At 43.4% G+C, this 15,185-nt stretch overlaps 1 protein-coding gene across 5 annotated transcripts in view; it reads right to left on the reverse strand.

Moving 5' to 3' along the window:
* Positions 1–776: 776 nt before the first annotated feature.
* The window catches only part of Mcub (mitochondrial calcium uniporter dominant negative beta subunit), a 55,252-nt gene continuing 40,843 nt past the window's right edge, over positions 777–15,185 (reverse strand). For 2 of the 5 annotated variants that reach the window (XM_006501901.4, NM_025779.3), the window contains 5 exons: positions 12,182–12,286; positions 4,403–4,563; positions 2,756–2,959; positions 1,520–1,636; positions 777–1,003 (listed from right to left, as the gene is read on the reverse strand). In XM_006501901.4, coding sequence (XP_006501964.1) covers positions 926–1,003; positions 1,520–1,636; positions 2,756–2,959; positions 4,403–4,563; positions 12,182–12,286 — 665 coding nt within the window. In that variant the 3' untranslated portion in view covers positions 777–925. The remainder of the gene's footprint in view (positions 1,004–1,519; positions 1,637–2,755; positions 2,960–4,402; positions 4,564–12,181; positions 12,287–15,185) is intronic. The other 3 variants (XM_006501900.2, NM_001293644.1, XM_011240197.3) reach the window with 3 other exon arrangements.

Genomic DNA, 15,185 nt, shown 5'->3' on the forward strand with positions numbered 1-15,185 from the left:
ACTCTAGGTACATACAACCCCTATAGGCACATACACAGTGATAGCTACCTGAAAAAGACATGTGACATGACACCTAGCCATGTCATGTGTACTACATGACACTGTAGGCCAGCAAGCAGTGAGTCCTGACCACTGTAGGCAAAACATCTACCAAAATGGGATGCTACAGTAACCTAAAACTGAAGATCGTGACATTTTTAGCAGACGATTGAATTAACAGTATAATTAGTTTTCCTTTAAGGTTCTTGTTAACATACACATTTTTGAATCCTAATATTTCGTCACTAACCTGCTGGTTAAGGGTTCTAGTGGGGCTTTGAGAACAGGAATACGTAATTTGCTGGTATAAAAGCAATGCCTTAGGTGCCTTGCTTCGCCAGCAGTTGAGGAGGAACCAGTATGGCTAGTGGGGCATTTGTACCGTCGATACAGTGTTATGGCCATACAACTATTGCACAGTAAAAAACAAAAAGAAACCGGGCGTTAGGACTTACACCTGTACTGAGGCAGGAGGATTGCTTGGCGTACAAGTTTGAGCCACAGCGTGAGACTTTGGTTCTTGTTATTAACGTGAACTTTATTTCTTGAGACTGGGTCTCACGCTGTGGCTCAAGTTTGTACTCCAAGGGGACGCATGCCAATGCTGGCCATTTTAACGCCCATCATTTTCCCCCCATGTGTAGCCAGCTGGGGAGGAGCTTGGGTAGCTGCAGCCCTGCTGGGGTGCACAGGCCATTTGACACATCAGGACACACGGATTGTCAAACCAGCTGGAGTGCGGTTGTCAATGAATACTTTGCTGTTTCACACAAATTTATTAACCAAACTGTATGAAAACGTCAAGCGGAAATGAACAAGACCTTAAAAACATCCAGTTGGTAAGCTATCAGACCAGCACATCGCCTGCTGAGTTTAAAGTGTGTGTCTAGTTCTTCTCGCTGGCTTCCTCTCCTTGGATTCGCAAGCGGAGGGAGCGGCGCACGCTTTCCAGGGATTCTGTAGCCTGTTGTGAGGGGGGAAAGCTCAAGGTCAGAGAAAATAAGAGACATCAGCATTGATGTTTGAGGGGAATCGTACATGTTCAGCATCTCCTTGGGGCAAGAAGACATTGAAGTCACTGAGGTCAATGCCTGTTGGAATCTTTTGATGTTTTGTTTGTTCAGTTGTTTCTTTTGAGACAGGCCTCATTGTAAATCTCTGGCTGTCCTGACACTAAATATGTAGACAGGTTAGCCTTGAACTCACCAAGAACTCCCTGGTGCTGGGATGCATCAAAGGTCTAAGCCACTATACCCAGCTTTATGGATCCCTTTTTAAGAGATGAGTTTATGGCTTCATAAAGTACCAGGGAATTAATTCCCTTTCGCCATTTTTCCCCAATTCATATTCTTAAAAAAAAAAAACAAAAATCAATCCCAAAGATTGGCTAAACAATCCATGAAAAAAAAATCTCAGCCTTGTACGCGTTTCCCTGTCTCCCAAACAGAACCAGCTCAGATATGTGCTCTCAGTAAGGTACCTCAGCAAGGTCTTCCTTTAGCTTGTTGTATTGTTCCACATCAAAACACCGCCGCTGCGATTTCTTGTGGAAGAACTGAAGAAACTGCCTGCTCCGGAGGGATGAGTATGTGTAGTTCTGAAGGAGAGAGGAGACGGCGGAGCATCATCGTTTAAATGAAGATACTAATTCAGCCACATCGTGGCAAAGTGGGGAGAGGAAGGGCCATAGGTATCTACAGTGGCCGTCAGAGCAGGGCATGATGGGAGTTGAGAGCACCTCTTACAGGCAGACAAACTGGGACAAGAAAATGTACATTCTGGCGAAAGTGGGATGCTTTGGCAACCTTGGCACAAAACTAGTTACTGAGAATAACTAATTTTTGTAGCCCAAGTTCGATGTCGTTGACTAATGTGTAGGGAACATGACTCATTTATCCCAACGGAGGAGTTCATGTGTTTATATTCCTTCATCTGTAAGAATTAATTTTTTTTGATGCTGTAAAGACTCCAGTCAACCTTGTGAACAACTTTAAAAGACTCAGGAAATAAAAGGGTTTGTTGCTTGCTGCTTGGGCAAGCTAGTTTTATGTCAGCTTGACACAAACTACAGTCCTCTGAAGAGAAAGGCGCCTCAATTGAGAACTAGATCAGGCTATCAGCAAGCCTGTAGGGCAGTTTCTTAACTAGCGATACAGGAGGGCTAGGCTCAATTGAGGGCGGCACCAGCAATACCACCCCTGGGCTGGTGGTCCTGGGTGCTGTAAGAAAGCACTTGAGCAACCCAGTAACCAGCATTCCCGCTTGGCTTCTGCCCAGCCTCTGTCTCCAGGTCCCTACCCAGTTTGAGTTCCTGCCTTGGTTTCCCTCAGAGGACTGGCTTAGGGTATATAAGCCAGGTAAACCCTTCCCTCCCCAAGGTGCTCTTGGTCATGGTGTTTCATCACAGAAATAGGAGCTCTAACCAAGACACTGCCTGCCTGGATGACGAAGCTTTAGACCAGTAGGTTCCCAACCTTCCTAATGCTGCAACCCTTCAATACACTTCCTTGTGTAATGCTGACCCCCAACCGTAAAGTTCCTTTCACTGCTACTTCATAACTGTAATTTTGCTAGTTATGAGTCATAATGTAAATCTCCGATATTTCCAGTGATCTTTGGTGACCCCTGTGAAAGGGTCTTGTGGGGTCATGACCCACAGGTTGAGAACAACTGTTTTAGAAAGCCATTCTGACTTACCATTTTCCTAACTACCCACCTGCCGGGTTATGATGAAGTATGCAAAAAAGACGATGGAATTCGCAAACGACAGGAAGAAGGTAACTGGCTCCATGATATCCCAGGAGTACACCCACCAAGTAAGCCAGGCCAGCGCCCCGCCCTGCACGGAGAGCAGAGCTAAGCCGGCCCACAGGAGACCACTGGTGTTGGCTTCCGACCGGGCTTCTATTGCAGCTTTGACCTGGAGGAAGGGAAAACCATTCGGTTTATGAGTTTGCCAACTTAAGGGAGAAACAAAACCAAGAAGAAGCAGTTGAACCAGTGAACACTTTGCATTGCTTTGAAGAGGTCATGTAGGTAGAAAAATGACATTTATGAAATATATAACAATGGCTTATTTCCAAATCAGTACATTAACATTTTTAAGTTATAAAGGTAATATCTGCTCGTCGAAAACAAACTAGCCAGGCGTAGTGTCACATGCCTTTAATCCCAGCACTCAGAAGTCAGAGGCAAGAGGATCTCTGAGTCTGAGGGCAGCCTGGTAAACAGTTACAGGACAGCCAGGATCACAGAGAGACCCTGTCTCAAAAACCAAAACCAAAACCCATGAACACTATAAGAGGTTTACAATTAGAAGCCTATAAGCTGGTTTTGAAACCCATGTGAAATCCTGGGCCTCTTTCTTTGTCCCTCCAAGGCCACTCTGTGACTCATCTCTCAGGCACTCTGTGCAGAGATGCACTCTGTCCTGTGAAATGAAGCAGGGTCATCTCGTAGATGGAGCTGTCTTCCCCAGACTTGCTGTGCAGATCAGGCTGGGTTTGAATTCATAGAGATCTGCCTGCCTCTGCCCCACAAGTGCTGGGTGAAGGCAGGCACCACCGTACCCAGAATATCATTTCTTAAAAAGCAAAACGTGGGTAAATAATCCAGAAAAAACAAAACCAAAAAAGTGCATCTCTACCGTTCTCCCAGTGCCTTTGGAGATAATTACTGCATTTCTAGAGTTTCAAGTCATACACGAAGACCCATTTTTTAAATTATTTTATTTACATTTCAAATGTTGTCCCCCTTCCCAATTCCCCCTCCATAAACTCCCCCCACCCCATTTCCCCTTTCCTTTACCTCTAACCATTTTTTAAATATTATAAGTGGAATTACAGCTTAAAGAATTCAAGTTTTCCCTTAAAACAGATGACCACACCCCATTCATCAATCAATCAATCAATTAATCAATCAATAGATAGATAGATAACAATCAGGGTTTTTGTTTGTGTTTTCCCCCATAGTTTGGAGAAAAGACCCATAGGTTTTGAGCCATTACTAACTTGCCACCCACAGTTCTCTTAGGCAGAAATAAAACCTGAGATGTAGCACTCTACAATATCCCATTTAACAGTCTGCTGTCCAGAGACTTCTGGTGATGCTGAGGAGGCAGAAGATCCCAGCTCTGGGTCAGATCACCTGCCACACACTAGCTGTACACCTCGGTTGCCTTGTGCCCTCATCTCAAAACCAGGAAGATAGTACTCGTCTCACAGGTCGCAGCTCACAGCCCATTTTCAGACTGAAGGAGAAAATAAGCATACACAAAATACCCCAACGCTCCCGTGACAGGCACTCACTCCTTAACAAAAGGCTTGCGTCAATTGCACACAGACAGGCTAGGAAGCCTTCCCACCTGCTCCAAGGGCCGCAGCTGTTCCTGCAGGTGGTCGATCTTCGCCATCAGATGGCGCTCTCGTCTCTTCTGGATCTCCTCTAAATGCAGGATAGTGAATAGTCTGTGAACCAAGGACTTGGTGTTTTCCAACTCAGTCATATGCTCTCCACTTGGCTCTTCTGAGAAAAGGTAAGAGAGACCGTAGGCATTTACCACGCGGTTTTTCTCTAGGTAAGTCCAGGCCATGAAATCTGAGTCCCTGAGCTTGGTTGGCTGAGCTCTGGTCTGGGCCTGCCCCCGCTGTTCCTTAGTCCACCAGGATTTAGTTGATCACCAGTCTCGTCCAAAGTCAATTTGTAGTGGTAAGTAACCAGAGAGTGGGTTTAAAATTCAACTTTTGGGGGTCAGATGTTCCTGTATCCTTTCGTATTGTGACTTTATGGTGGCTTTAAAAACATCACATATGGGCATGTGTGTGGTCTCAGGATGGAGATGGGCTGAATGGGTTAAAAGCAATACCTGTTTCCAAGAAACCTCAATGGCAACGATGTACATGGGGAGAAAAATGAACGGACACAAAAGAGCAGCCCCTGAGCTATAGGATCTGACAGCAGTATGGGATAGGACATGAGCTATAGGATCTGACAGAGCAGTTGTGAGATAGGACAAAGCATGTTTCAAACCAAAATTAGGAAGAACAGAGGAAATCATTATATAGTAATAAGGGAGACAATCTATTTAGATATAATAATTACAAATATCTATATATACACACACATATATGTGCATGTGTGTATGTATATGTATATATATATATATATATATATACATATATATATATATGGAACATTGATGCACCCAGGTTCATAAACACCATTGGGCAACAAGGGGCAGATCAGTCCAGATACAGTAATGGGAGGGTCACCATGACTTCAAGGCCAGGCCAGGTCACATAGCTCATAACTCCAGTCCTGGCTACAAAATGAGAACCTGCCTCAAAAAATTGTATAAAACATATTTTTACAACCTCACCATGCATACACACACACATTGTGTGTGTGTGTGTGTATGTGTGTGTGTGTGTGTGTGTGTGTGGTGTTTATGGGTATGTGAATGTCTTTGAATTTTATATGTAATCCATATTAATCAAAAAGCCATATTAATCCAAAAAGTCAGTAGACATTTCAAAGTTAAACTCTACCATAGAATATTTTATTCAAAACCTATAGGGTATACATTTTTTTTTTTTTTTTTTGGCCAGGCCATGGAGTTTTCTCTAAAACAGACCACTTATTCTAAAGAGAAAGAGTTAGCAAATATAAAGAAGGAAAAAGAAAGAATTCCTTGCAGCTTACCCGATCATAATGATTACAGTAGAATTACACTAGAAACCAGGAGTAAGAAGCAAAGCACACACTATACACCCTGGAGACTGGACCAGAGACGCTTGAATAGTAAGTGGTCCTTGGACAGAATCGGGGAGGAAATGGAGAGGCCCTCAGCCAGCTGAAATGAAACCACTGCTTCCCAGAACCGTGGATAGAGCGCTGCAGGGTCGGTCATAACTGAGCACCACATTAAAAAGTTAGGTCTCAAAGAAGCAACCCAATCTTATTGCTCATTACAGACCCGCTTTCTAGGCTCTTGGTATCTTCTTGTTTCAATATTGGCAGGTCACACATGTCATTGTAATTTATCCATTGGGGCTTAGAAGAACAGAGACAAGATAAACCCAAAGTTAGTAGATGTGAAGCAACAAGGACTAAGGTGGGATTCATGAGCCAGGCCAGAGCAACAATGGGTTGGTGAGACAAGTTGGTCCTCACAAGGGAGAACAAGGCTGACGAGCCTTCGGCCAAATTAATCAAGAGAACAATAAAATGCAAAAATGAGCTGTATTACCATAGAAATGACATCTGGAGACGCAGTGAGGAATACTTTCAGAATATCTTTAACAAATTGGAAAATTTAGAAGAAACTGATAAATTTCAAGACATGTATGACCTACCAATATTGAAGGAGGTATAAATAAACCAGTCTAAAATGAGTAATAAGATTGAATCAGCAGTAGTCTCCAACAAAGAAAAGCTCAAGGCTGGATAGATCTACTGCTGTGTTCTACTCTGCTTTCTTCCTTCTTCTTCTTTTTTTTTTTAAGATTTATTTATTTATTTTATGTTTATGAGTACATTGTAGCTGTCTTCAGACACACCAGAAGAGGGTATTGGATCCTATTACAGATAGTTATGAGCCACCATGTGGTTGCTGGGAATTGAACTCAGGACCTCTGGAAGAGCAGTCAGTGCTCTTAGCCACTGAGCCATCTCAACAGCCCCCCTACTCTACTTTCAAATATATTACACTGGTGATTTTTAAACTAGCCCATGAAATAGGGAAGTAAAGTTTCTAAATTCATTCCATATCACCAATATTGCTCTAATAAAAAACAAGATAAGGACTTGACTTAAAATATCTAATTATCTAATCTAATTATCTAATCTAAAAATCTAGCATAAATGCAAAGTTATCAATAAAATAGGTGGAAGCCAAATTCAGCAACACATTAAGAATCATACATCATGGTCAGATAGATTTTTATTTCAGATATGCAAGGAAGAATCCACAAACAGAAATCAACAAGCACAAAAAAGCATACAAGTTCAATCAAGGGCTCAATAGCTGGAGAGAAAGGATTTAGAAAAATTCAACACCTCTTCATGATAAAAGCCTTGAACAAACAAGGAACTGAGGGTTCTAGCCCCAACATAATAAAAGCTCTGTGCAACAGATAGCTAAGGTTATACCAAGGAAAAATAATGCAAAGCATTTCCTCTAAAATCGAATGAGAATGGGTTCCATCCCCACAGTCGTAAATCAATGGCCTGTGTGAGTTCTTGACAAGGGAAGGAAATCCAGATTACAAATAGGGAAAGAAGAAAGCTCTGAGGTCTGATGAACACTTTCAGCAAAGGACAGGTTTTCTGTAAAGCAGTAACGAATGTGCAGAGAAAGAACCAGAAAAAAACGGTCCAGAGAACAGGAAGGAGAGAAAGGAATTAAGAAGAGAGAAGGAGGGAGGGAGGTACCGAGATCCAACAAGAAGGGGAACAAAGTCCCCTACAGTGAAAGCTAACACTGAAGAAGACAATGAAAGGGAAACCTGTCTTTGTTCAGGGACTAGCAGAGTTAAGAGGGAACTTTCAGATCACATTGTGACTAAAGCCTGCTTCTGTGTGAGCCAGCGCAGGGTCAGATTAAGGGACAATAGACTATTCGCAACAGAGGAAGATTTTGGAACTCCATAAAGGAAGTGAATATATGTCAGGGAAAAGAAAGGTGATGCAGAGAAGTAAGCCAAGCACAGCTCCAGCCCTGGAGAGGTTGAAGGCAGGGAGCCGAAGCTACCTCAACCCAAAATACCCAGGGGTTTCCTCTTTGCTGAGTCCTGCTGGGGGCAGCGGTGTGCGTTCAGGGTCTTGGGAAGGTTAATCAAGAAACAATCCAAAGACATAATAAATGGAAGAGACAACAAAAAGATGTACAAATTGCAACACAGAAGACACAAGAGACTGGAAGAGCCAGGCAACAAGACTCCTGCAGGGGATCATAGCTCCTCCTCTACTGACCTCTGAGACAGGTGAGACGGGTAAAGCGGTAGAAATGCAGAAGCCATCTGGCAAAAATGAACAAAGACTTGAAGAAGACACAAATGCATTGGAATTCAATCTAGGACTTGGAGAGGGAAATTCAGCATAACTGAGAAGAAAATGAACGATGTGGATAAAAGTCAGCAAGGTAGAAGGAGATGGAGGATTTCGAAGGGTGGGAAACAAAAAACCCAGAAATACTGGTAATGAAAACTTCAGTGAATAAAACCCAAAACATTTAGGAACGCATCGCCAGCAGACTCAACCAAGCAGAAAAGAAAGTATCAACCAGAAAGGGCACTGCCCTGCTTAGATCTCGCATGGACCCGACACAAGCAACAACCATCTGGGGCCGTTTTCCTCATTGAGCTTCAAATTAAAAATGCATCTATCAGTCAAGACTATGAGGAATCTTTTTGGTTAACGGTTGGTGTGGAAGGCCCATCTCACTGGGTGATACAACCTCTGGACAGGTGGTCCTAGGTTATACAAGACAGCAGGCTGAGCAAGCCACAAGCAGAAAGCCAGTAGGCAGCATTATTTCAAAGTTTCTGGAATGATTAAAATCTACATTCAAATGTCAGAAAGGAAATGAAACAGAAGCATAGATCTGAGATATTATCAGAAACCAACTCAAAAAAAAAATCTATGAGGTGGAGGGAGCTGAGATAAATACTAAACACTTAGAAAATCCATTCAATGAAATTATAGCAGGTTTCCTAAGCAGAGAAATCAATGGAAATTCAACCAAAGTGTGGGGTCCCTCCAGCCCTGTTCTTTTTGGTCAGGATTATTCTGGTTATTCAGGGTCTCTTGTACTTCCTGTGAATTTCAAAATTACTTTTGAAAAAACACAACTATTTTTATTTTATGTGTATGAATGTTTTGTCTACATATAAGTAAGCATACTCGTGTGTGTGTGTGTGTGTGTGTGTGTGTGTGTGTTGCTGGATCCCTGGGACTGGAATTAGGAGTGGTTGTAAGCCACCATGTGGGTGCTGGGAACTCAGCTTGGGTCCTCTTCAAGGGCAGCAAGTTATCCCAACCACTGAGCCATCTCTCCAGCCCCAAGGTTATGGTGTCTTTTTTTTTTTTTTTTTTTTTTTTTTTTTGGGTTGGTTTGGTTTTTCAAGACAGGGTTTCTCTGTGTAGCCCTGGCTGTCCTGGAACTCACTCTGTAGACCAGGCTGGGCCTTAATCTCAGAAATCTGCCTGCCTCTGCCTCCCAAGTGCTGGGATTAAAGGCATGTGTCACCACGCCCGGCTTGGTTATGGAGTCTTAAAAGGGGAATAGAGAAGCAATGAAGGGATAAAGTCGGGACAGTGAGAAAAGTAGAAATTTACAAAAAGTGGGAAGGGAGATGAATGTGCCTACCATGGAGTTTGTTGATTACGCTGTTTAGGAATAGAAGCAAACTTCTGTCTCTCCCTGAAAGGACACCACGGTGTAAGACAGAGCAGGGCACCCACTGTGCTTTCAGAGAAATCGGTAGCACAGAATTCCCGAGTTAATTGCCAACCCAAAACTGACCAAGTATTTCTGCATCTCCTAATAAAACCCATGTCTGAGACAATCATTTACACGTGGTTGGGATTTTTTGCATGTCTTTTATGTAGAGTCCATTTTCACTGCCTGAACTTTTAAATTCATATCTGTTAATGTTTAAGAATGACTTGAAATGGATTTTTTAACTCTAAATTTGTAATTTAATACCGTCTTCAATTAATCCAGTATTATTCTTCTATTGGTTTTCATCCAAGCACGCACACTGTGTCCTTCCCTGCTCATTTGGACTGTGTAACACGGGTTTCTTGCAGTAACACGGAGAACAGTTAGACCTCAGATCACTGGGACAGGAGCTCAAGCCCAACCCAGCACCCCTCCTCAAAGACGACGACAGCACAGTCTTCTCTTGAGCTGGAAGGACCTGGAGGTTGGGCCTTGGGCCTTGTGGACCTAACATTCCATCTTGGGATTTGGAAGAGAGAGGGAGGTTACAGCCCAACTTTGGAACTACTAGACTAAGATATGTGTCTTAACTGGCTTTCTATTGCTGTGACAGACACAAATCAAAGGCTGCTTCAGAAGGAAAGGGTATAGTTGACTTACAGGTTCCAGCTTATCACTGAGGAGCCAGGTCAGGAACCTGGAGGCAGGAGCTGATGCAGAGGCCATGGATGGGTGCTGCTTACTTGCTTATTCTCCATGGCTTGCTCAGTTTCCTTTCTTAGACCATCCAGTACCACCAGCCCAGGGAAGTACCACTCACAGTGGAGTGAACCCTTCCACATAAATCGTTGAGAAAATGCCCCCATCGACATGAATGTAGGGCAGTCTAGGTTCCCTCTTCATTGATGGCCTTTGATTTTCTTGGCATCATATTGGCAAAACTCAACTAGTGCACTATGAAGGCAACTGATTAATGTCATTAAACCTCTAATGGATAAGGTGAGCAGCATCCAAGAACATGGAGTGAATAGAGAGTTGGGAAGGCTAAGGAAGGACAAAGGAGCATAAGAAATAAAAGCCACCGCACGGAATGAAAACTCTCTCCATGGGCTCTCTTAGTGACCCCACACTAGAGAGTCAAGAATCAGTGAGCGTGATGATCTACCCAAAACCCCCAAGGCTGAAAATTAAAGAGAAAGACAAGAGGGGAACACCAAGAGAATACTTAAAAACTGTGGGACACACACAGCCACAAAAGGCCATGTCCCCATGCCGGCCACTGTGGGACACACACAGCCACAAAAGGCCATGTCCCCATGCCGGCCACACCATGGGGAAAAGAAAGAGGAGGGCAGAGGCAATAGGTGGAGTGGTGACAATAGAAATGTCAGAAACCAATTGCTGATGCTAAAAACGTTTCTAGTAGAGTATCTCTTCTCCACAGCGCTTGGGGCCAGACACTTATTTCAAATTTTGCATAGGTTTCAGATTTTGGAATCTTTGCTCAGACATGAGAGATCTTGGGGATGGGATCCAACATCTACATTTTATATTTACCATACGTGATGGTTTGTATATGCTTGGCCCAGGGGGTGGCACTATTGGAAGTGTGGTCTGTTGGAGTACGTGTGTCACTGTGGTTGTGGGCTTTCAGACCCTCATCCTAGCTGCCTGGAAGTCAGTATTCTGCTAACAGCCTTCAGATGAAGATGTAGAACTCTCAGCTTTGCCCATACCATGCCAGCCTGAATGCTGCCATGCTCCCACCATGATGATAAGGGACTGAACCTCTGAACCTGTAAGCCAGCCCTAGTTAAATGTTGCCCTTATAAGAGTTGCTTTGGTCATGGTATCTGTTCACAGCAGTAAAACCCTAACTAATATACCATATGTATATTGATGGTAATTTTATATATATATATATATATATACATATATATATATATATGTATACACATATACATATATATATATATACATATATACATATATATATATAATGCTAAGCACTCTGTCCCTGAGGTATATCCTACCCTCCATGTACCTGCCTTCTGACTGAAGCCCATCACAAGAACTCTTATAAATAGTGGGATTTTCCATTTGTGTTATATCAGTATTCGAAAAGTTTTGGACTTCATTCTTCAGATTAGGCTTGTTCAACCTAGAGTTTGAAATTCAAAGGAAAACTTGAAAGAGGAAAGACTTCTAGTTTCATATTTGGCATGTAAATGAGTCTGGAAGTCTTCATTCCTTAACAGCAACTAAAAGGGGAAACAAACTGACTGTCAGCAACTCTCCTGGGAGCTGAGCTCAGGCCACACCACCTGACCATGTTCAGTTTGATCTGGTCTTGGAAGCTAAGCAGGGTCTGTCGTGGTTCGTACTTGGATCGGGGAACTGAGGTCCCAGGGCAAACTGCAGCCCTCAGTGTTGAGTAGCATGGCTAAGAATTGCAACTGACCTGCACTTGAGATTTTAAGATGCCAGGGAGGTCAGGAATGAGGGCCATACCTTACTTTTGAGATCTCTATTCAGTTTTCATGATAAAAATCAGGGGAAATCTCCCCCCTGCTTCTGGCAGAAGGAAAATGGCCATTGTGTAATACCTCAGGAAACTCTGTTCTCAACAAGGTTGCTTTGCTCTCTGTAAAAGCCTCCCCACTCAAGCAAAAGTTAAGGTAGCTGAGGGCCTTTGCTTACCTTTCTTGTGACACCGTATATCATACCGTAGTTTGTTAATGATGAGCTTAAAATCTGTCATTAGCAAAGTGTCCATCAATGTTGAAGCTGGAATTTCACTGCCATCTGAAAGAAACAACACACACCTAAGTCTGCTTTGAAGCAGTGGGTGCCTCGTCCCAACAGGTAAAAGCTAAGACTCTGAAATTTTATAACACAGGTGTGAGCATTTGCCTTTCAGGTAGCGCCCCTTTCTTACTAAGGGAATCTTCTCCGATTGCTTCATTGCCTCCCCTTCCACTGGACCACAGGGAACAGCAGACATTTCTTCCCCTCTGTGCCAGATGGACTGGAATCCAGACCAATGTCCATGGTTAAAATGGTCTGCATAGATTCCGAGATGTGCAGGCCCTCCACAGCAGGGCTAGGCCCATGGAGGCAGCAGTATCTAGGTTGACTTTACACTGTCTTGAGCTGCAGCCTTCAGGATGACCGTTAGCAGCCCTGATCTGCTTCCTCATGTTGTTGTACAGGATACTTCAAGCAGGGAAAACTGTCGCCAGCCTGTAAGGTGGACTGTTGGGGCCTGAGCCCTGGCAGTGGTCAGAGCCAAGAATGTGCCTAGCATCCTTAAGATTTGCCTGAGATAAACCAGGCCTTCTCTGGTTTAGGTGAAACCATGAAATCATTTAGGGGCACAACTATGCAAGTCCTTTCCTTCAGACTCATGAAAATTTTTCTCCTTTTCTTTTCTCTTCTCTTCTCTTCTCTTCTCTTCTCTTCTCTTCTCTTCTCTTCTCTTCTCTTCTCTTCTCTTCTCTTCTCTTCTCTTCTCTTCTCTTCTCTCCTCTCCTCTCCTCTCCTCTCCTCTCCTCTCCTCTCCTCTCCTCTCCTCTCCTCTCCTCTCCTCTCCTCTTCTCTTCTTTTCCTTTTTCTTTGAGATAGGGCACATACCAGTTATGTTTCAGTTGCTGTGAAAAGCTACCAGACCAAAACCAACTTTTGGAGGAAAGAGTTTATTTGGCATGTAGGTTACAGTCATCTCTGAGGGAAGCTGAGGTGTGAAGTCAAGCTAGGAATGGAAGCAGAGATGGTGGAGAAACCCTGCCCACTGATCTCTATGGCTTCTCCCCTTTACTTCCTTGTACAATCCAGAACCACGTGGATGGGACAGCGCCATCTATAGTGGGCTGGGCCCTTCCACACCAATCATTAATGGAGAACATGTCCACAGATATTCATAGTTGCTGTTCTATTGCTATGAGGAGAAGCTGTGACCAAAGAAGCCTTTAAAAGAAAGCATTGAATTGGGGGACTTGCTGACAGTTTCAGGGGGTTAATCCATGATCCTCATGGTAGGGAGGGGGTGGCTGGCAAGCAGGCAGGGCTCTGGAGCAGTAGCCAAGAACTCACATCTGATCCACAGGTTCCAAGCAGAGACACACTGGGCTTAGCATGGACTCTTGAAACCTCAAAACCCACCCCCAAAGACACACAAGCCCACACCTCCTAATACTTCCCAAAGAGTTCCATCAACTAGGGCTCAGACTTTGAAATTTATGAACCTGGGAGAGGGGGCTTTCTCATTCAAACCACAAGCCCACAGGCCAATTTGAGCAAGGCAGTTCTTCAGCTGAGAGAGTTCCTTATTCATGTGTCAAATTGACAAACAAACAGCCCCCAAACAACAACAACAACAACAACAACAACAAAAAACCTTCTAACCAGCACAGGCTTTCATACAACCTGATCTATCCTCAAACTCACAGTGTAGCAGAAGGTGACCTTGAACACCTGAGTCTCCTGCTTCTCAGGTGATGACCACATGGGAGGATGATCCCCATGGGATGCTACCCACGACATCAGTGTGCACACAAGTGCACCAAGAAATCATATCCATGCAGCACTGACTCTGTCTCCATTCTTCTTTAGTCTTGACTCACCTCATGATATGCTCGCATACCCTGAGACGGCCTTTGGAACAAGGTGTTAGTAGTGGAGCCCAGTAAGCAGACTTGGGCTGACCCAGTCTGCTTTTGACTCTCCCTGTTGCTGCCTGTATCTAAGCCTGGATTTCTGCCACTTCCAGTCAGAGACCTTAGCAATACACTCTTCTGGTTAGCTAAAGATCATTACTGCTGCTTATAGCCAAGGCCATAATATATGAGATAGATAGATAGATAGATAGATAGATAGATAGATAGATAGATAGATAGATAGATAGATGGATGATAGGGGTAGATTGACAGACAAACATGTAGGCAGTGACATTTTTAATTCCTTGTTTTTAATTATTGGAGGTGACTTATTGGTGTTAGTTCAAAACTTAGTAGGACAAACTGGGCAGGGTGGCACACACATTTAATCCCAGAAGCTGGGAGGCAGAAGCAGGCAGATCTGTGAGTTCAAGGCAAGCCTGGTCCATATTGTGAGTCTTAGGCCATCCAAAGGTGAGACGTTGACTTGAAACCAATCTTAGTATCCCAGTTGCACCCAAATGTCACCCACCACATTGGCTCATAGTTCCTTCTTAGCATGGAAAAGGAGGTAAAACTACAGGGAGATTGAGTGGCAGAGAGAAAAAGTAGACTTGACTATGTCTAAATTGCATTTATGAGAACAGATAAGGACCAAGAAGAGAATTTAATAGCAATTTCAAATGTCTCAGAGATAAAAAGAAATTGAATTAACGAGCTATTCAAGAGGATAGGGAAAAAAAAGTCAGTCAGTCAACCGCTGTAGGTAAAATTGAAATAGGGACTGGTTAGAATACAAGAAGGGGTTTAAATAAAACAACAGCAACAAGGAATTGTTTTAAGACAAAAACTTTAGGGTCATAAACCACATAGAATCTAAATATAGAATCAATAACTATCAAATGTGGCTTTATCATTAAAAGAAAAATAGCGTCAACTGCGACATCATGACGGAACTTCTCCCTTGCATCCAGACATGACAAAGTATTCCTTGTTAAATCACCCCAAGGGTTAATCCTTTGTACCCCATCCCCCAGATGTTGTCTAAA

This window comes from Mus musculus, chromosome 3, assembly GCF_000001635.26.
Source record: "Mus musculus strain C57BL/6J chromosome 3, GRCm38.p6 C57BL/6J".
In the NCBI taxonomy this organism is placed as follows: Eukaryota; Metazoa; Chordata; class Mammalia; order Rodentia; family Muridae; genus Mus; species Mus musculus.